This window comes from Scardinius erythrophthalmus (genome assembly GCF_964197995.2).
Source record: "Scardinius erythrophthalmus genome assembly, chromosome: 8".
NCBI lineage: Eukaryota > Metazoa > Chordata > Actinopteri > Cypriniformes > Leuciscidae > Scardinius > Scardinius erythrophthalmus.
The window spans coordinates 48,182,942-48,206,422 of NC_138228.1; the positions used below are offsets into that span (position 1 = coordinate 48,182,942).

Consider the following 23,481-nt stretch of genomic DNA (forward strand, 5'->3'; position numbering starts at 1 on the left):
TAATGACATCATCGCCCTTATTTCTTCTCATTCTTTTGATGCGTGTAGGTCATTTTTTTGATATTTTTACCTCAATTTTTACACATGGCACCTTTAAAACTCATCTTTGATCACCAACGACATATTTAAATGTTTCTTCTTTAAAAAAAAAAAATGTCTTCATGCCTTAAAATATCTTGAATGTAACTCGACACCCTTGCCTCATTTAGCATGCGCGGTTCTATGAATATGCAAATGAGCCCCGCCTCCACTCACTCAGCTCAGAGATCCACTGGTTGACGATCACACGTTGATCTGATTGGTTACAAGGTAGTTTGTGACGTCAGAAACACCAGCGATTTCAAAGCGTGTGTTTGAGACTGTCTTTGGTTCACTGCAGTTTTAAAGGAGGAAATACTCAGCAATGCTGTCGACTTATGAACTTACACATGGTTTGTCTTAAAGCTTATTAAAAACACCACATAGACACATAAACAACATTAAAAGCTGGATTTACAACACAGGGGACTTTAAATGAAAACAAAATATAAAATAAAATCAAAACAGAAACTATAATAGAACAGATCAATGCTACTAAAATGACACTGGGTTGCGGTGTGAAAAAAAAGACTAATTTTGAACAGGATTCATATAAAAAAACCTCTAAAATTACTTACATTAAATTAATCTGAGCACAAAGGAATATGCATTCAGTTTTGGTTTTGCATTTCTCAAAAGAAAGCAGACAAATGTGTCATCGGTATCCGTGGAGAATTTAGTATCGGTGCAACCAATAAATAAATACATACATACATATACACACACACATATATATATATATATAGACATAGAATATGGAGTTTGATTCCTTGAGTTAAACATGTGATGGAATTAAACGTCTAAAACAGCACGACAGATTACACTGATGTATTTCTTAAAATTCTTTATTCATAAACTTGATGCAAGTTTACAAATTGTACTGTACATGGTCAAAATTACACTTACAATGAAAAAAAAAAAAAAAAGTCAAATAAAAGCAGTATAACCAAAGCATGCTAACAGTGCATAACTGTGTGAACGCTCTCCGTGGACGCATCACACCGGCTGAATGAGGATCTGATCTGGAGTCAGCTGTTTCACATCTCTCTCTGTCGAACGCTCTACGCTTGAGCCGATCCCGACACACGAGAGCGTTTTCCGGAATAAAACCTACGGGTTCAATCTATGGCTTGATGTCAGAGTGGCATTATTTATTTATTTTTAATTTCCCTACACAAACAGAAAAGTGAAGCGGACATTGTCCCATGGGAATTTCAGAAACACTTCCCAGCACGGCTTGGGAAAAAACAGGAATTATCCTCTAAAACCCGGTCAGCGATCGGAGGGAACGTTTGGGATCGACTGAAGGGCTTGAACAGAAACACTGGAGGAACAGCAGGACCGAGAGGAACACTCACTCTTCTCCTCTTTAAGGCATTATGGGTCACCGCCCAGCGTTCCCAACACACGGCTTCACACCAGCCCACAAATCCCGGCTGTTCTGTTGGAGATGTGGAGAGGAAAGCTTCTGGAGCGTCAGAATGTCCGTCAGCTCCATGTGTCTCGCATCCCAGGGTTTTTAAAGGCCGGTTCCTCCAAACACAGGATCGCTGGCTCGTCCTGAACACAACGAGTCCACGGACACACACGTCAGTTAGCCAGAACTCGCTCAGGATGACGGGAGAGGACATGTTGGATCAGGAGCGCAGGAATAATGACATTATCTGAGATGATAAAGCAAAAGAAAACAGAAAAAGAGCTTTTCCCGTGGATCGAACTCGGCCCGATCAAGTCGAGCGTCTTCAACCCAGTGGAAGTGACGGAGAACAAACGTGGCGGAGATTTAAAAGAGGGATGAGAGGAAAAACGGGAACAAAGAGATGTCCACCTCGAGATACATGTTCACGTGTGGAGCTCTCGCTCTAGCCGTCCTCTTTCGGTGGCGTGTACCAGCCTGTGGGAGACACACACACACACACACACACGTTTACACCGCGAGCTCAGATGTCCATGTCAGCTGGTTTACAGCACACTACACACATTAACAGCAGATCACACACTCCTAAACGCCTAATCAACTCACTTTGACCAAAAATATTGATGATTCGGTTTAATTACAATGTAACATGATCTTTTGTTAAATAAAAGGTTTTCATGTAATTGCATGTAATTATGCACAATTTATGGTAATTACATGTAACCTGCAATAAGGAAACTGTAAAATAAAGTGTTACCAAATAAAATAATAAAACAAATGATAAACTTGTTTTAGCAGAAAAATTGGCAACATTCGGTTACACTTTATTTTAAGGTGTCATTGTTACCGTGTAATTATATATTTAAGTGCTGAGTAATATTAATCAACTACATGTACTGACTATAGGGTTAGGGTAGGCTGAGGGTTAGTTGCATGTAATTATGCATGATTTACTGTTATTACTACGGTAAGTACATGTAACATATGTAACAAGGACATATGTTACCCAACATTATTTTACAGTCTCCTTGTTATATTACATATACCTAATATAGTAATAACAGTAAATTTTACATAATTACAAGCAATTAATGCTAAGCCAGACCCTAATTATATAGCAAGTAGACTTTTTTAATTAAAATTACTCCGAGCTTAAATGTATAATGTGTATAAAGTGTATAAATTACATTGTAACAAGTGAACCTGTGTCTGAAAATGTCAGTAGGAAATAAAACTGCACTCCTCGAATCATTTGATGTGTTTAAAAAGGCCGTTTCTAAAGATGCCCTGTTTGTTCAGTCACATGATCTTCAGCAGAATGTTATTGCAACTGTTTCTGTGATATTAAACTGTGAAATATCTGAAGATGAACACACAGTTTCCAGGCGCTCTCACCGTTCTTCTCGTGGATCTGCACCAGTGATTTGTACGACTGCTGCGCTCTGGCGAGGTTGTACTGATTCTGAAACACAGCACATCTTCATTCTAGTCTCTACTGCGCAATTACAATACATTTAATATACAACCTGAAATCTGAGAAACAAGTGCGTGACAATTCCTGCCATCAAACTATGGAAGCTCGTGAATGAATCAATAAATCAAATAAATAACGTAACATTTCTTTCACAGTGGAAAACTTTTCTTATATCCCAAAATTCTAAGAAAAAAGTTTCTGCAACAGAATAAAACATTTAATTGCAATTTTTTTCTCACGATTATGATTTCTTGCATTTGCGAGTTGTAAAATGCAGGAAATAAGAATTGAGAAAAAAACTGCAATTAAATGTTTTAAGCTTTCATAGCAAACACCACAATCAGACACAAACAGAGTAAAGGCTTGATCACACCAAAGTCGAGGACTAGAGCGAGACGGATGTAGTTCTGACAATCGCTCTAAATGTCAGAGAACAAGCGAGTCCACAACTATAACGATGACGACGCTGAGGAACGATCACGTTCAGAACGATGTCTTCCAGATGATGAAGGAGAAACTCTGACAGCCAATCAGAATCCTGCTCTAAAGAGCTCGAGCATTTAAAGAGACAGACGCCAAACCGCAGCGCTAATAATAAACAGAACACGAAATATAAGTCACTGGCCTTCATTCTGCGAGCAAAGATGGAGTTACGTCGCAATATTGGAAATCTTTCAGTATTAAATCATGAAGGCGAGCGAGTGGAACTATAACTATCTTTATTTTCAGAATATTGATCTTGTGGCCCATACGCAGAGAAAAAATAGTATTTCGTGTTAAACAAGTTGTTTCGGTGTTTGAAATAATGCTATTGACTCAAACCCTGATCGTTCTCGTTCTGGTTAATAATAATAATAATAATAATAGATTTTATTTGTATTGCACGTTACATTTGGAGCAAATCTCAAAGTGCTACAGTTAAGATCATTAAAGGATGGTAAAACACAAATAGATGTAATAGTTAAAAGTCATAAGTTCTCCTAAAAAGAAATGTTTTTAGCCCTTTTTTAAAAGTCTCAATAGTTTGAGGTTGGTTCTGGTTCTGGTTCTGGTTCTGGGTGTGAACGGGTCTTGAGTGAGATTACCTTATTGGCTCCAAACTGCACTCTTGCTTTCCCCTTGACTAAAGTGGCGTTGATCTGCATGATGACGGACTCTATGGAATAGGCACTGCTCCAGCCCTGAGGACACAGATCACATGACCGTCAGACACACACACACACACAGCTCTCTTACAACCTCAGTCACACACACGTCGTATGACAGACTAGCATCTGTATATCAGGACACTAGAGGACTCATATCAGGATCGTGAGCTTTTAAATTAAAGAGTTTGATGCACTTTGAAAACAGACGATTTCACAGATTAAAACATCAGGAAGAAATATTACAGTCAAACCCAGATTCACTCAGACTCCTTTTCTCACATTATCAGTTTATTCGCTATAGTTTAGAGAATGGTAATGAAATATGAGCAGAACTCAGTGGATATTTGACTGGTTTTGTCCGTCCTTCTGTTAGACTGTCTCACACATGAATTATGTTGAATATCTGTCAGCTGTTAAATTTAACTACACAATTAGATAATACCAGTTTAGCTCAACCAATCACCAAGCAATGCTTCATTGTGTTCAGTCTGTGTGTAAAAAGAGCATTAGCAATTAAAGAGAAAACACACTTCAGCAGAACATGATCAGCTCAAAGTGTCCGAATCATTTCTGGGCCCAGATTGTTATAAATGTCACTGGTAGAGTCTCTGTATGAAGAGTTTCTGGGTGTAATGTGTCACAGTTTACTGTATTCTGCTCTCCTCACTCACAGTAATGAACTATAGTGTCCTGATCACACTAGTGGAACATAGCACACATTATATCTGGTGTCTGAGTAATGTTTGCTTTGACTATATTAAATAAATGCATGATATGACGCTTAAGTTGAGGCCTGTTAAGTGTCCTGAGTGCAGAAGCTGGTCTGAGAAATGAAGGAAAGCATGACTGATGTGTCTGAGTCTCGAGTAGTGAACAGAAACACACACCTGTTTAGTGAGTAGCTCCATACACAGCGCTCCTCCACCCAGAACATACCTGAACACACACTACAGTTAACCTGGGCTTTACACACACACACACACACACACACTTAACCTGGGCTTTATACACACACACACTACAGTTAACCTGGGCTTTATACACACACACACACATTACAGTTAACCTAGGCTTTACACACACACACACACACTACAGTTAACCTGGGAAGATATATGTATGTATACATTAGTATGAATAAAAATTCGCTTCTGTATACAAATAAGTTTGATTTCTGAACGAATTAATAATATCATAAACAAAATGCATCACAATAACACTAATAGGATGAATAATGAATAATACCCTCCGGAAAGCACAGGAGAAACCACTCGTACAAACGGAGGATCGAAGGGGAAATTATCCTGAAGACAGAAGAGAGACATTCTTTTTACTCTGGGAAACCTACATTTAAACTGTACATATAAGCATTTGCACATTTAAAGGTGCCATTGCATGGATTATTTTATTATTTTAAAATGTTTCCTGGTGTGACCTTATAATGTTAGTATGTTTTTTAGATCAAAAGTTGTTATAATTTAGAAAGAAAAGGCATTTTTCCAACCCTGATTTTAGCCTCTGATTTGAACGCTCTGTTTGAAGTGTAAACGCCCACTGCTGTGATTGGCTGCTGATAGACTTCAGTGTAAACACCCACTGCTGTGATTGGCTGCTGATAGACTTCAGTGTAAACGCCCACTGCTGTGATTGGCTGCTGATAGACTTCAGTGTAAACACCCACTGCTGTGATTGGCTGCTGATAGACTTCAGTGTAAACACCCACTGCTGTGATTGGCTGCTGATAGACTTCAGTGTAAACACCCACTGCTGTGATTGGCTGCTGATAGACTTCAGTGTAAACGCCCACTGCTGTGATTGGCTGCTGATAGACTTCAGTGTAAACGCCCACTGCTGTGATTGGCTGCTGATAGACTTCAGTGTAAACACCCACTGCTGTGATTGGCTGCTGATAGACTTCAGTGTAAACACCCACTGCTGTGATTGGCTGCTGATAGACTTCAGTGTAAACGCCCACTGCTGTGATTGGCTGCTGATGGACTTCAGTGTAAACACCCACTGCTGTGATTGGCTGCTGATAGACTTCAATGTAAACGCCCACTGCTGTGATTGGCTGCTGATAGACTTCAGTGTAAACGCCCACTGCTGTGAATGGCTGCTGATAGACTTCAGTGTAAACACCCACTGCTGTGATTGGCTGCTGATAGACTTCAGTGTAAACACCCACTGCTGTGATTGGCTGCTGATAGACTTCAGTGTAAACGCCCACTGCTGTGATTGGCTGCTGATAGACTTCAGTGTAAACGCCCACTGCTGTGATTTGCTGCTGATAGACTTCAGTGTAAACGCCCACTGCTGTGAATGGCTGCTGATGGACTTCAGTGTAAACACCCACTGCTGTGATTGGCTGTGATACTCCAGTGTAAACGCCCACTGCTGTGATTGGCTGCTGATAGACTTCAGTGTAAACACCCACTGCTGTGATTGGCTGCTGATAGACTTCAGTGTAAACGCCCACTGCTGTGATTGGCTGCTGATAGACTTCAGTGTAAACACCCACTGCTGTGATTGGCTGCTGATAGACTTCAGTGTAAACACCCACTGCTGTGATTGGCTGCTGATAGACTTCAGTGTAAACACCCACTGCTGTGATTGGCTGCTGATAGACTTCAGTGTAAACACCCACTGCTGTGATTGGCTGCTGATAGACTTCAGTGTAAACGCCCACTGCTGTGATTGGCTGCTGATAGACTTCAGTGTAAACACCCACTGCTGTGATTGGCTGTTGATAGACTTCAGTGTAAACGCCCACTGCTGTGATTGGCTGCTGATAGACTTCAGTGTAAACACCCACTGCTGTGATTGGCTGTGATACTCCAGTGTAAACGCCCACTGCTGTGATTGGCTGCTGATAGACTTCAGTGTAAACGCCCACTGCTGTGATTGGCTGTGATACTCCAGTGTAAACGCCCACTGCTGTGATTGGCTGCTGATAGACTTCAGTGTAAACGCCCACTGCTGTGATTGGCTGCTGATAGACTTCAGTGTAAACACCCACTGTTTTGATTGGCTGTGATACTCCAGTGTAAACACCCACTGCTGTGAATGGCTGCTGATAGACTTCAGTGTAAACGCCCACTGCTGTGATTGGCTGTGATACTCCAGTGTAAACGCCCACTGCTGTGATTGGCTGCTGATAGACTTCAGTGTAAACGCCCACTGCTGTGATTGGCTGTGATACTCCAGTGTAAACACCCACTGCTGTGATTGGCTGACATGCTTGCATATGAAATATCTAGCATTACATGTGGAACTCTCTCGAACACTTTTACTATTACAGCTTTAATATTACAGCTATCGGGATTAACTAATCGTGAGAAGTTTAAGTATTTAGATCTATTCCCATCACATAAAAGGTTGCAGTGATGAGCATTGAGCAGATGACAGCCTGTTGATCGCGATTGCAACGCAGTTTCTGCACTCTCACTAATGATTTCACCAATGCAAACATGATGTACGTACAGTAAGAGCTTCGTTGTGCAGCGTAACAGCGTCATTGATTTCACAACGAGTTTTGGCAAGTGTCCAGATAAACTCGCGCTGTGTCATTGACAGCTTGGGCGATTGGAAAGGGATTGTTCTTTGATCGCTTTCTGTATATACATTAATCAGTTTAAGTAAGATTATTTTCATCCTACTAAGAGAAACGACGTGAAGTTGATCGTTTAGTCACTGGCTTGATTTACTGATGCATAAACAGTATTGAACGACTTTGAGAGAAAGATTATCTGTCTGAACTTGAACAATTACACATCAGAAATTCCCATAACCCACTGGTTCTTCAGTGGCTCGGATGAAGGAACTAAAACAATACTTTTGTGTTCATTTGTACATCCAGACACTGAGCAACTGCCATGCTTCGCTCGTTTGCAAGCCATGATGTCTCTCGAGGAAAAAACAATATTGCGCTCGCGCCGCTCATTTTCTCATGGGCGGGCCAGCAGAGAAAGGGGAGGTGACCTTTCACCTTATGACGACATAAGGGGAAGATTCTAGATTCGCCCGTCTGAGCTTTCATTATCTCAAAAATACCCAGGGCTTGGTTTACACCCATCAGAACGTCTATCCACTGGGGGACCATCAGCAGGCTAGGGGAACTCATATTAAGGTTAAAAACCTCATAAAGTGACATTTTCATGCAATGGGACCTTTAATAAATAAGTTGAACAATTATGGAAGGTAAATTGTTGTCACCTTATTTTCAATGTATCATGAACTAAAGGCTAAACTCTCTCTCTCACACACACACACACGCTATCTTTGTGGGTACTCTCCATAGACATGGTGTTTATACTGTCCAAACTGTATATTCTGTGTCCTTACGCTAACCCTACCCATCACACACACACACACACACACACACACACACACACACACACACACACACACACACACACACACACACACTAACCCTACCCATCTCACACACACACACACACACACACACACACACACTAACCCTACCCATCACACACACACACACACACACACACACACACACACAAACCCTACCCCTAAACCTACCCATCACACACACACAAACCCTACCCCTAAACCTACCCATCACACACACATTAACCCTACCCCTAAACCTACCCATCACACACACATTAACCCTACCCCTAAACCTACCCATCACACACACATTAACCCTACCCCTAAACCTACCCATCACACACACACGCACGCACTAACCCTACCCATCTCTCTCTCACACACTCTAACCCTACCCCTAAACCTACCCATCTCTCTCTCACACACACTCTAACCCTACCCCTAAACCTACCCATCTCTCTCTCACACACACTCTAACCCTACCCCTAAACCTACCCATCTCTCTCTCACACACACACACTCTAACCCTACCCCTAAACCTACCCATCACACACACACACACACACACACACACACACACACACACACACACACACACACACACACACACACACACACACACACACACACACTAACCCTACCCCTAAACCTACCCATCTCTCACTCACACACACACACACACACACACACACACACACACACACACACACACTAACCCTACCCCTAAACCTACCCATCTCTCACTCACACACACACACACACACACACACACACACACACACACACACACACACACACACACACACACACACACACACACACACACACACACACACACACACACACACACACACACACACACACACACACACACACACACACACACACACACACACACACACACACACACACACACACACACACACACACACACACACACACACACACACACACACACACACACCTGGGCATGGCCAGCGAACTCACTTTGTAAGAGAAGTTGAGGAGTATGTAGTCGATTCCCTCCTTCTCCTTCAGCACCTGCAGGTCACTGTGCAGAGGACTGTCTGGATCCACACTGAACACAACACACACACACACACACATTCAGCTTTCTGAAAACTCCTAACTAACACAAGCAATAATGGGAAAATCCAGTTCTTACGTTCTTATCTTCACATGCCACTCGTACAGGCTGTCGTTGAACAGCTCCACTGAGTAGATTCCTGGACAACAGAAGAAAGCAGAATAAGAAGAGCGTCGACGCTTCCAGTGGCGTCTCGTTCATTCACACATCAGTTATCAGGAGTCCAAACCGTTTTTATAACTCTGAGACCGGTAGATCTCCCTGAGCTCCTTCATGAGGCGATCCGACGCTTGAACTGATCCAGACACAGCGCCCTACAGGACACGAGAGAACACACTCAATCAATCAATCAGATGCATTATTGACCCATTGCGCACATGAACTCTTATGAGTCCCACAGCTCAGATTAATGAGCACTGGGAGCCCGACAGCCCAATGAACAAAACAAGACGTGTCGTTTCAAATATTTCAGATTCACTGTAACACTTTACAGTCAGCTTTCATTTGTTAACATTAGTTAATTACATCAGCTAATGTGACATAACAATCCATGTTAAAATTTGACATCAGTTAATGCACTGTGAACTAACATGAAGATTTTATTTAAGTAACAAGCAACGGTTAATAAATGCTGTAATATTGTTCATTGTCAGTTCATGCATTAATGTTAACAAATAAGAGCTTATTGTAAAGCATTACCCCTTTTACAAATTATTATTATTATTTAAAAAAGAAAAGAAAAATGTAATGCTACAATACAGTCAAATTGTGCAAAAAGTGCAATGTGTAACTGCATTAAATTGTGTCATTATTGAATTCTCTTTAGTTTGTTTATTTGTGAGAAAATGTTTTTCAACGCCATGCCAGCTTATATGGTGAAATCTAGGTTAAATGTCAAAATACATAAATTAACTAAAAACCTTTACAGGATGTTTAAAATCAAGTCAAGTCAAGTCAGCTAAGTCAAGTCAGCTAAGTCAAGTAAGTCAAGTCAAGTTAGTCAAGTCAAGTCAAGTAAGTCAAGAAAGTAAGTCAAGTAAGTCAAGAAAGTAAAGTCAAATAAGTCAAGAAAGTAAGTCAAGTCAAGGAAGTCAAGTAAGTAAAGTCAAATAAGTCAAGGAAGTAAGTCAAGTCAAGTAAGTCAAGTAAGTAAAGTCAAATAAGTCAAGAAAGTAAGTCAAGTCAAGGAAGTCAAGAAAGTAAGTCAAGAAAGTAAGTCAAGTAAGTCAAGTCAAGAAAGTCAAGAAAGTAAGTCAAGAAAGTAAGTCAAGAAAGTAAAGTCAAATAAGTCAAGAAAGTAAGTCAAGTCAAGGAAGTAAGTCAAGTAAGTCAAGTAAGTCAAGTCAAATAAGTCAAGTCAAATAAGTCAAGTAAGTCAAGTAAGTCAAGTCAAATAAGTCAAGAAAGTAAGTCAAGAAAGTAAGTCAAGAAAGTAAGTCAAGAAAGTAAAGTCAAATAAGTCAAGAAAGTAAGTCAAGAAAGTAAGTCAAGAAAGTAAGTCAAGAAAGTAAAGTCAAATAAGTCAAGAAAGTAAGTCAAGTCAAGGAAGTAAGTCAAGTAAGTCAAGTAAGTCAAGTCAAATAAGTCAAGTCAAATAAGTCAAGTAAGTCAAGTCAAGTAAGTCAAGTAAGTCAAGTCAAATAAGTCAAGAAAGTAAGTCAAGAAAGTAAGTCAAGAAAGTAAAGTCAAATAAGTCAAGAAAGTAAGTCAAGTAAGTCAAGTAAGTCAAGTCAAATAAGTCAAGAAAGTAAGTTAAGTAAGTCAAGAAAGTCAGTCAAGTCAAGGAAGTAAGTCAAGTCAAGGAAGTCAAGAAAGTAAGTCAAGTAAGTCAAGTAAGTAAAGTCAAATAAGTCAAGAAAGTCAGTCAAGTAAGTCAAGAAAGTCAGTCAAGTCAAGTAAGTCAAGAAAGTCAGTCAAGTCAAGGAAGTCAAGTCAGTCAAGTCAGTCAAGTCAAGTAAGTCAAGAAAGTAAATCAAGTCAAGTAAGTCAAGTCAAATAAGTCAAGTGAAGGAAGTAAGTCAAGTCAAGTCAAGTAAGTCAAGAAAGTAAATCAAGTAAGTCAAGTCAAGTAAGTCAAGTCAAGGAAGTAAGTCAAGTCAAGTCAGTCAAGTTAAGTAAGTCAAGAAAGTAAATCAAGTCAGTCAAGTCAAATAAGTCAAGTAAAGGAAGTAAGTCAAGTCAAGGAAGTAAGTCAAGTCAAGGAAGTAAGTCAAGTCAAGTCAGTCAAGTCAGTCAAGTCAAGTAAGTCAAGAAAGTAAATCAAGTAAGTCAAGTCAAGTAAGTCAAGAAAGTAAGTCAAGAAAGTAAGTCAAATAAGTCAAGTAAAGGAAGTAAGTCAAGTCAGTCAAGTAAGTCAAGTCAGTCAAGTCAAGTAAGTCAAGAAAATAAGTCAAGAAAGTAAGTCAAATAAGTCAAGTGAAGGAAGTAAGTCAAGTCAAGGAAGTAAGTCAAGTCAGTCAAGTCAAATAAGTCAAGAAAGTAAGTCATGCAAGTCAAGTCAAGTAAGTCAAGAAAGTAAATCAAGTCAAGCAAGTCAAATCAACTAAATCAAGTAAGTTAAGTAAGTAAAGTCAAGTAAGTAAAGAAAGTAAATCAAGTCAAGCAAGTCAAACCAACTAAATCAAGTAAGTAAAGTCAAGTCAAGAAAGTAAATCAAGTAAGTCAGGAAAGTAAGTCAAGAAAGTCAAGTAAGTCAGTTAAGTCAAGTAAGTCAAGTCAAGCAAGTCAAGTCAAGTCAAGTAAGTCAAGTCAAGTAAGTCAAGTCAAATAAGTCAAGTCAAATAAGTCAAGTCAAGTCAGTCAGCTAAGTCAAATAAGTCAAGTCAGTTAAGTCAAGTAAGCCAAGAAAGTAAATCAAGTAAGTCAAGAAATTAAGTCAAATAAGTCAAGTAAGTCAAGTAAAGGAAGTCAAGACAAGTCACTGAACCGATTCGTACAAAACCCCGGATTAGTTTAGTGACTGACGAAACACCACTGTACATTATTGCCACATAGACTTGTAACTCTTTTGTTGTGGCTTGTTTGGAACTATTGGAGAAATAGAGCAAAAACAAAGAACATTGACAATGTTATGTCTAAAATGTCACTTATCACAATATTCACTCTGTTTACTGAACTGTCATATAAAGCCAACACCACATTTGCAATTGCGCTAATTTTCTGGAAATGGTGGTTAATATCATATGTAATAAATATAAAAATACATATTCAAAAATCTCCTTTTATGAATATGGTCAATTTTGAAGTCTCGAGTCATCAAATCTCAACACAAAATCAAGATTCAAAACAGAAGCTTTCGTCAGAAGAGGAGTAGTTTGCTTGCCTGACTACTCACGAACAATTCGTTTCAAAAGGAACTACATCATTCACTCTGAAGGCCATCAGACTGAACCATCTCATCATAATTATTCAATCTCCATCTAATCAGGACTGTGAAACTACTACTACGAACAAAAGCCTCCATTTCACCCCACCAGAACCCCGAAACATGAGGAAAGTGACCTTACCGAATGAGCACTTACATTCAAGTGGTCCTGCCTCTGGTTCTTGCGGATCTTCTCCAGAATGGCCAAGTTCTCCTTCTCGATCCCATCATCCTCAGACTTCTTCCCATCCACCGGCTCCTCCTCTTTCATTTCATAGTGTTCCAGATCGATGTCCTGCTGACAGAGAACATATATATGATGAGGTCACTAGGGCTGGGCAAAAAAAATACATTTTTAGATTAATCGTTTTTTTAAAATGTGGTCAATTCAAAATCGATTGTCAAAGTCCACGAATCTGTTTTTTTTTTTTCCATATTTATTTCCGCAAACACTGAACATAAGATTTATCCAACCAAACAGTTGATGGGCCCTATTGACTTCCATAGTATTGAAAAAAAAGTCAAAAGAAGTCAATGGAGACCAGAAACAGTTTAGTTACCCATATTCTTCAAAATATCTTTAATTTATACATGATGAATACATTCATAAATGATGAACTATCACCCAAAAGCCTGTATTATTTTTCCTGCACTGCTCATAGGCTTCCATGTTACAGCTAATGCTGTGAGATTTTATGATTGTTTTATCTTAAACAGAAAATAACCTGATCCTGTTTGATCAAGGCATGCAACATTGTTCTGACTTGTCCAATTTTCAGCATCAATTTTTCATCTTGCATCAAAATCCTGTCTATTCATTGTGTGCATTTGAAATATAGAGTTGGGTTCTGTTTTAATGTACACAAGTGTATACTTAATTTCTTTTTATTAATTAACCACTTATAAACTTAAGTTCACTGTTCTTTTTTATGAATATAGGATTTATATTAAATCTATATTCATTGAGTCGAATTGAGAATCGAAATCGAATGTAAAATCGAAATCAACAATCGAATCGAGAACCGAAATCAAATCGAATTGGAAGATCTGAATCGGTGCCCAGCCCTAACGATCACACATGACAGCATCATAATAAACATGAGGAAAACTAGGGATGCATGATATATCGGCATCGGCCAGTATATGTTCATTTATATTGTTATTGTTACCGGCCTGATAAGAAAATTTGGCCGATATATTAAAGCCGATAAATAATGTATTTCCCTCAGCTGAGACACTTCAGATGCGCACTGTTTATCATGATCAGCGTTGTGAGTTGCCTGAAATATGATTGGAATCACTTCAAAAAGTGCAGCGCAAGTCCATCATATAGACTACATAAAATTATAATTGTGTGTTTGGGTCATGGCTTTAATGGTGAGACTTTTGTTTTTGTAATCAGGCTCTCAAAAATGATATAAAAAATTTGGATTTAGATTTATCGGCCAATATATCATCATATCACTTTCAAATACAAAGAATTATCGGTTATCGGTATCGGACAGAATGTTCGTATCGGTGCATCCCTAAGGAAAACGTATACGAACCTCTCCCATCTCTTCCTCCTCTTCCTCCTCTGATGTGACCTCATCCGTGGTCCCAAGCTACATGATAAAACATTCGTTAAAAAACATCATAAATGAATTAATTATTTGCTCACTTGTCATTATATCATGTACTTGGGCGATATCCAGCAGAGTATCAGTGCAGTTCTATTTAAATGATCTGTTGTATGTATTTATGTTAGTGTGTATGGTACGTTACGTAGTTGGAAGGGCATTCACAATTTGTTGTATTTTAAATGCAATGACAATAAAGTTTTCTATTCTATTGTAAAACTTAAGTTTTACAATACACGTAAATGCTTGTCATTCACTTGTCTGAGTAAAAAAATTATTTATTTTCTCTTTATAGCAGTTCTGGTGGCTGGAGTTCCTATAACCACCCGGTGCGAAAGCCCCTGAAGATGTTCACCTTGCGGTCGGGGTTCAGAGGCGCTGCGGGGAGTGGCTGGTCCAGCATCTCCACATCAGGGTGTTGGGGAAGATTATAGAGGCGACACAGATCACAGATCAGCCTCTTCAGCTGCTGCAAGAGCTGAAACACAAACACACGCGAGCAAGCTCACCAATCACACCGAAACTGACCAACATGTCCCTGAAGTTGAAAACAGGAGCAATATATACCCTCATTATCAACTCCCACATATTAACCCTTGAAGGAGTAGTTCACTTCAGAATTAAAATTTCCTGATAATTTACTCATTCAAGATGTTTATGTCTTTCTTTCTTCAGTGGAAAAGAAATGAAGGTTTTTGAGGAAAACATTCCAGGATGTTTCTCCATATAGTGTCTTCAATGGGGTCCAACGGGTCGAAGGTCCAGATGTGAGTTTCAGTGCAGCTTCAAAGTCTCGACACGATCCAGCCGAGGAATAAGAGTCTCATCTAGACAAACCAGCGGACATTTTATAAAAATAATAACATTTATATATTTTTTAACCACAAATGCTGGTCTTGCACTAGCTGTGATGCGCCACACATTACGTAATCAGGTTGAAAGGTCAAGCGTGACGTAGGCGGAAGAACAGACCCAGTGTTTACAAAGCAAATGTGCAAAGACTGAGTCAAAATATAATAATATAGTCCAAATATAGTAAAAAATAAAAGGAAAAACAATGAATTTGGACGATTTTGAGTAGAAAATGAGTTTTCCATGTGAAGTGAAGTCGTGGAAGTGCAAGACCAGCATTCGTGGCTAAAAGTATATAAATGTTTATTTTTGTTATTAAATGTCCGCTGGTTTGTCTAGATAAGACTCTTATTCCTCGGCTGGATCGTGTCAAGACTTTGAAGCTGCACTGAAACACATCTGGACCTTCGACCCGTTGGACCCCATTGAAGACACTATATGGAGAAAAACCCTGGAATCCTTTTCCTTAATTTCTTTTCCACTGAAGAAAGAAATACATGAACATCTTGGATGACGTGGGGGAGAGTAAATTATCAGGAAACTTTAATTCTGAAGTGAACTAATTCTTTAATGGAAAAGATCATTTCCGACACTGACCCCAACCACTGTTATGAACGGTTAATAACATGCAGGAAGAGATTTGGTAGCATTAGTCAAGTTAGAACAACAGGATTTATGGGTAATTTGTGCACAAGATCCGTTCCCTTCAGAGGGAAAAGACCAATCCTGTCAGAGAGTCCTGATCTCAACTCTACAATACAAGCAGACAGACTTTCACTTGCATGTAATGAAAACCTGACTGAAAATAAATCAGGCTTCATGAGGAGGAAGAGAGTCGAGAGAGCAGTCGAGTTTAATACACACACACACACACTGCTGTTCAACGCTTGGGGTCGGTAAGATGTGTTTTAAAAGAAATCAAGACTTTTATTCAGCAAGGACACATTAAATTAATCCAAAGTGACAGTAGAAACATTTATAATGTTACAAAGGATTTCCGTCTCTCCTGTCCTCATGTGTGTGTTACGCTGCTTGCTGATATCACGTGTGCAAACACATATAACCTATATTTACATATATAAAACAGTTATGTCTAGTGGAACAATGTATTAATGAACTTCAGATTGGATTGTGTGCAAAAGATGCTTCATGCCTCTAACGAGTGTGTTCGATCTTCTGATCTGATGGTGTGTTTTGCCACAGACTCGTTCCAGCGTCTAGAACACAACTGATGCTTTTCCAGCGTCTCCATACTTGAAAAAACGTGGAAAACTACTTTTAAACAGAATATTTACGTACATATTTACTATTCGCACGGGATTAGTATCACCTGTGGTCATTTTCCCAGACCTTTTTACTGAAGGTAAAACTGTCCGTAATCTTTACTGACATTATCCGAAATGAGATGCACATTCAGACGGGAATAAAATCACGGAGAAGCTCTGGTGATTATTACTGTACCGCACCTCTCCATGTTACACTAGTCCCGTCCGGATAGGGCTTAAGACAATCGACTCCAAAAATACACCCATTGCCATATGATGATAATCGCTCATGAAACAACCAATTATTGAAGTCAAACCTGTTATTGTTGACGACAAACATGAACAAGATTTGGAGTGAATGAGCATTTGATTGGCACAAAGCATTGTAAGCGTTCAAACGCCCTCTTTTGTGTAGAAGAACAGAAGTCACCGGTTTGGAATGACACGAGACCCAGTGAACGACGATTTCCAGGTTAAACTAATCCTTCAAGAAGAACGAGTTTAAATGTGGAAGGTCCACCTTCCTGCTTTACTCAGGCATGCAGTCCGTCTAGAAGTGTGCCAGAGTCCCAGTTAATCTACTACACACAACAAGCCCGGCTCACAGAGACTCGTGTGTGTGTGATCACCTGTGGTCGTCACTGAAAGTGCGGCTCATATTACACCGTGTTGTGTAACGGTCGACTCGATTACAGTGTAGCTCGGCTGGTAATCACTATTTACTGCTGTTCAAAGCATCGTGATTACAGCACCTGTCCGCTAATATTACTAATCACCTTCATTTACTGTCACTTGACATGAGAAATTAAATATGACTTAAAGAAGATCTATTGTGTCTCTACTAGAACAGCTTTCCCTGCTTTAATGTTGTGAATATGAATTCATAAATAACACGCATTCATTATATGCTTATATGAAGTTTATTTATTATAATGATGGATGAATTGAAATTAACTTTTCTTCCCAATAAAATAATTATTGTTTTAATTATTGACTGATTAATTTACTCATTTGTTTATTATTGTTGGTATTCTTTAGTAATGTTATAGCTCATTAAATGAGGCGGGGAATTAACGGATAAAGTGATGCTCAGTAATATAATAGATTAGACGCCCGTTATCAGCTCTTCAGCACGTGATTAATTATAACCCATGAGACTAACGACCTGTCAATCACTCAGCCGAGGTCATCCGGGTCACAGCTCCTCGCTTCCGTCAGGCAAGCGCTGGAAACTTCTGTCTTGTCTTTTAAAAATTCGTAATAAAAATAGTGGTGAATTAATTAATTTAATTACTTTAATTAAAAATACACCCATTTTAGCCTGATTACGAGTATTTATTGTTGCTGTTTAAAGTAACCGGCCAATTACCCTTATCCTCTGAGGTAACTTATCTTCTAAATTGTTCTCTTTTAAAAGTTGCACGCGAGTTAATTGACTGGAATTAATTTACATCCATTTTGTTGTTCATTTCTATTTATTTGTGGTTGTTATGAAAGATGTAATCGAGCCATGTGTATAAAGGCCGCTAGCCGAGTCGATGAGCGTAACGTTAGGCCTACAGACATGCTAAAGGCTTTAGCTCTGAAATACAACGTGAACGCAGCTTTGTTTCATGTAACCAACCTACACACTCCTCTGATCTCATTACGTATGATTAATGAATGATGCCGGCTGTTCATAACTGATAGACACCGGTAAACTGTGCGCTCACACAACTGTGCGATGCTGTTTGGTAGAACGATGTTTTCGGGAAACACCGACTCGATGAACTGCTGATAACGACAGAACTTGCGAACACAGTTGGCTAACGATGCTTCTGGGAAACACATCAGTTTACTTCCTGGCTGTATGAAGCCCCTCCTCCTGAAAAGCACACTGTGCTCTGATTGGTCGGCTGGAGCAGTGTGTTGTGATTGGTCGAGCGCTTCGAGTGTGTGTGGGAATGTACCGCCCCTTACCATAACCACCAGTTTAACACACTACTAACTAACTCAACCAGGCCCCACCCCTTTATTCTGCGCATTAATTATTATAATGAGGAATATTGTGACGTGTTCGTTCCCAGAGGTGGACAGTAACAAAGTAAATTTACTTGAGTACTGTACTTAAGTACACTTTTTGAGTATCTGTACTTTACTTGAGTATTATTTTTTATGGAAACTTTTTACTTTAACTTCACTACATTTGAAAGACAAATATCGTACTTTTTACTCCACTACAATTCTGTCATGGTCCTTGAGTAGAAAGTAACATCAGTCAGTGGATGATTTTGGTTGCAGGGGTTGCATTTTGGTTGGAAATGAAAGTCGGGTTGACGTCAGAACCCTGCATCTGATTGACATCAGAACCCGACGTCAGATTGACGTTGGATATTGATTGAAAAATAAAAGTCGGGTCGACGTCAGAACCCGACTGATGTTGGTTTCTGACGTCAACCCTATTTTCATTTTCAACCACAATACAACGTCTGTCCAATGTTGGAGATCAACGTCAATCTGACATTGGATTCTGACATAAACCTGATTTTCATTTTAAACGTTGGGTTTGGTCTTCTAAATGCGAATTTTGTCACTTTTTTGGAGCACACTAGCTTATAGATAATATTACCTTACCTTATAGGTAAGGCTAACATATTCACACTAAAAGCCAAAAAACTTTAAATAGGGCAATATTGTAGGAAACAGCCATTTGGGTGTCCGAAACCATTGTGGACGTTATTGAGTGAACTTATTCAATCTCATATTCAATCCCACTACTGGAGCTGTGTTCTAGAAATAAATTTGATATTGATATGAGGGTAGGCAGGCATAGATTCAGATGCATACGGTACTTTAAGTTTTACATACAACAATGCAACAATAATAAAACAATGCATTAACATTTACTTTTTACTTTTGATACTTAAGTATTTTTAAAAACGAGTACTTCTGTACTTTTACTTAAGTAAAAATAGGTCTTTACAACTTTTACTTGTAACAGAGTAATATTTGACCAGTAGTATCTATACTTTCACTCAAGTAAGGAAGTTGTGTACTTCGTCCACCTCTGTTCGTTCCCGGAAGAAACTCAAGACTACAGTGGAGGCGTTTCAGGAGTTCAGAAACACTGACACTGATATAGAGAAGAACTGCAGCTTCTAAACACAGGTGAAGGACAGCACAGGTCTTCCTCAATACATACAGACGGAGTGTGTTTAGAGTAATGGAGTAGAGTAATGACAGTAGAGTGAGGAGAGTGTGATCGTTTACCAGCGTGTTTCCCTTCCTCACGTCCTCCAGCCGCTCCAGAACCTGGGTCAGACTCGGGTCATCGGAGTCCACGAACCATATCGGGGACGTGGAGGGGTAGGACTCCTGCAAGACGAGGCCGGAGAGTTTACACCACATTACCCATAGTGCAACACTGTACATCTGAAGAGCTTACACCACGAGGACACATTACCCATAGTGCAACACTGCAAATACTTTCATGTTTAATGGGTTATTTCAAGTTTAAGTGATAAAGTATGTTTACGAGTGGTTTAATTAATACAATTTAATTGAATCTAAAACAGAATTAAACTAGCTAAACCCACTGCATGATCTCATAGGAGATGAGATGATCAACTATGATTTCATAGTGATGTTGACTTTACTATTACTGTAAAATGTGGCTAATAATAGTGATAATAATAATAATAGTAATAATAATAATAATAATAATAATAATAATGAAGAAAGAGCTGTGTCTAAGCGTTTGACCGGTAGTGATGTTATTCCAACATTCCCATATATATTATATAAACATCCATGAACCCTGGGCAGAACGCTTGTGAAGTGTACACTTTATTACAGTATGTGCCTTAACTCAGGCAAGCACTGGGATATGAGGGACCACAGGAGAGTTAGGGACGTTTAGTGGGATCAGGGGTTGGAATACAGTTATTTTAACTACTATAATAAGTATATAGTCTGTATGTGCCAGACCGGACTGTGAAATAAAGTGCTACTCAATAAGGTTTCATTAGTCAACAATGAAGAATACTTTACAGCATTTATTAATCTCAGTCTTAACATTTACTGATACATTTCTAAGCTCAAAAGTCTGTTAGTATAACGAATGCACTGCTGTAAAGAATACACTGCTCATGTTCACAAAGAGGACCTCATTGTTATACTCTTATGCAAACACTTTCTGGCTGACAATATCCATTAGTAATTCATGCACTTTGAAATTAAAGTAAATATATGAACCTCAGTTTCAGGGTCATCATTTGTACATTAACTGATGTCATTTATAGTCGACGCTTATTTGTCCCAATATAATCTCCAGTGGCTCTACACATAATTAATAAAACACAAACACTTTAAGCATTGTATAATGTTTGTTATTAAAGTGTGTTGCTGTGAAGTCACTTCATCTTGTTTAAAACATGCAGCAAGAAATAATAAATAGTACTATAGTGAGTAAAAAAAAAAAAAGTTATAATAATGTTAATTATTATTTTTAAGAAAAACTAAATATTCTCCAAATAATATTTTACACATTTATAATATTCATTTTCACCAGATAAATAAAATAAAATTATTAAAATAAATAAAAAGATTTAGTAAAGGGTTTAAATACTACTATAATAAGTAGAAAAAAAAGAAAAAAAAAAAAACATTTTACATCAAAAAATATATATTTTTAGCATGTCTAATATTCGTTTAGTATAAAAAAATATATAAATTAAATAAAAAATGTAAATAAATATTAAATAAGTACTATGAGTATAAAACTTTAAAACTACATTATTATTTTAAGAAAAACGAATTATTTTCCAAATAATATTTTAAGCATTAAATATATTAATTTTCACAGTATAAAACATAAAAGATATTTAAATAAGTACTATGAGTAGAAAAAAAAGTTACATTGTTATTTTTAAGAGACCAAATACTTGCCAAATATTATTTTATGTTTTATGCATTTCTAATATTCGTTTTAAGTATAAATAATAAAAAATATAATATTTTATGCATTTAATATATTTGTATATATACAGTATTTAAAAAAAAAACGAAAATAAATAGACAAATAACATCTAACTGCACTATAATTAATGAATAAATATGTTTCATACACATATTTATATTTAAAATATAATCTACTAGTTTATATTAATAATAATAATTATTATTATTATTAAAATAACTTTAAATAAGCACTATAATGAGTACAACAAATGTTCACATTATTTTTAATATTGACCAAAACATTGTCAAATAATATTTTACACATTTAATATATTCGTTTTCACAGTATAAATCATAATATATATATATATATATATATATATATATATATATATATATATATATATATATATATATATAAGATTTAAATAACAACAGTACAGTACTATAATAAGTAGGATTTGTTTTTACATGATTATTTTCAATAGAGACCAAATATTTACCAAATAATATTGACATTCATAGTGTTAGTTTTCACCGTATAAACTGGGTCTTTCATCATGATAATAAACAGCTGCCTATGAAGTGTTATGATATTTGATCATGATCATATGTGTGGATTGATGACGTCAGAGTCACCACAGAAAATGGCATCCGGAAATTAAGAAAACCCATGAAACGAGACACCAGAACTGGGTCAGTAAAGGTCTCAGAAGTGCGCACTTTACAGTAATGACTCCTGATTGATTAACTTTAAGATAATAAACCTGAGGTGAAGCTAGTGTGAACACACGGAGCCGAACACTGGTGTGTACCGACGCGAACGCGCTCGAGTTCGGCTATTATCGAAGCCGCGCGCCCGAACCCACCGTGTGTTGTGGTGACGAGTGTGTGTGTGTGTGTGTGTGTGTGTGTGTGTGTGTGTGTGTGTGTGTGTGTGTGTGTGTGTGTGTGTGTGTGTTCGGTCTTACCGTGATGTTGCAGTGGATGATGAGCAGCTTCTCTCCGGTCACGTTGAACTGGCAGCTCAACTCGTCCGGCTTCCAGTCCAGAATCCTGAAGCGTTCGTGGTTCGGGTCGAAAATGGACTCCAGAAACTTCAGCTCGGCCTTCAGTCCCGAAACCGACATGTTCCTCTACTCATCTCCGGGCATCAGGAGCCGAGAAACCGAGAGAGCGAGAGAGAGGTGGACAAAAGAAGAAGAAGAGACGCGCAGTTGCGATCACTCCGCCGTGTTTTTGTGGATGTCAGTGCAGAAATAAAGCTGTTTAATCTCTGAACGCGCTTTGAATAAGTTCCTCAGGTCTTTGCTAGTACAATCCGTCGATTTAAACCGCAGATCTGGAGCTCAAAGTGTCATAAATGTGTGTGTGAACGCAGGATCTTGTGTGTGTACGACTGAGCGGAAGCTGTTTTTTTCCTCTCTGGGGTTTAAAGATGGAGGCGCGCGTGGAGGACCCGCAGTCCCAGCATGCACCGCGGCCGCGAGCGAGCGACAGGATACAAATGAGAACCTGAAACTTTATTTTCTTTTTGTTTTGGGTTTACTGTCTGGACATTAAAAAATCAAAAGCACAACATTTGTAAAATTACATTTAGTGGCTTTTGTTGAGTTTGTTAGCTCTACTGCTACGCCTTTGTTATTATTTTGATAGTTTATCTCGTGAAAACAAGAGTTACGGGTATGAAATAAACTAATCAAAAACTTTTAAAGTCCCCCTGTGGTCAATAATGGCCTTTAAACTCATATTTCATCACCAAAATTGCATATTTAGATTTTTTTTTTCCTTAAAAATGTTTCTTAATGCCTAAAAATATCTTGAACGTAACTCGACACCCTTGCCTCATTAGGTATACGCGGTTCTATGAATATGCAAATGAGCCC

The 23,481-nt window shown here is 38.3% G+C and overlaps 1 protein-coding gene across 4 annotated transcripts; it reads right to left on the minus strand.

Annotated features, from left to right (window-relative positions):
• Window positions 1–732: 732 nt before the first annotated feature.
• ube2q1 (ubiquitin-conjugating enzyme E2Q family member 1) lies at window positions 733–23,064 on the minus strand. 4 transcript variants are annotated; one of them, XM_081372579.1, is made up of 14 exons: window positions 22,567–23,022; window positions 19,907–20,011; window positions 14,896–15,018; window positions 14,469–14,525; window positions 13,079–13,216; window positions 9,787–9,871; window positions 9,636–9,696; window positions 9,458–9,548; window positions 5,363–5,421; window positions 5,005–5,053; window positions 4,055–4,150; window positions 2,891–2,957; window positions 1,907–1,972; window positions 916–1,742 (listed from the first exon to the last, which is right to left on the minus strand). In XM_081372579.1, the coding sequence occupies exons 1-13, from the start codon at window positions 22,723–22,725 to the stop codon at window positions 1,941–1,943; spliced, it is 1,122 nt and encodes a 373-aa protein (XP_081228705.1). In that variant the 5' UTR covers window positions 22,726–23,022; the 3' UTR covers window positions 916–1,742; window positions 1,907–1,940. The 4 variants fall into 4 exon arrangements, with proteins under 4 accessions (XP_081228704.1, XP_081228702.1, XP_081228705.1 ...); XM_081372577.1 differs by having other exon boundaries at window positions 13,064–13,216; XM_081372578.1 differs by having other exon boundaries at window positions 733–1,972; window positions 22,567–23,064.
• Between the last annotated feature and the right edge of the window lie 417 nt (window positions 23,065–23,481).

Bases quoted from the DNA above. Each gene is read 5' to 3' on its own strand.
- ube2q1 (XM_081372576.1), bottom strand. From the start codon at position 22,725: ATGTCGGTTTCGGGACTGAAGGCCGAGCTGAAGTTTCTGGAGTCCATT. The intron at 14,526-14,895 runs GTGAACATCTTC...TTTATCATGTAG, and splicing joins CTCTGAACCCCGACCGCAAG to CTTGGGACCACGGATGAGGT. The intron at 4,151-5,004 runs GTGTGTGTTTCT...CTGTGTCCTCAG, and splicing joins TGGAGCTACTCACTAAACAG to GGCTGGAGCAGTGCCTATTC.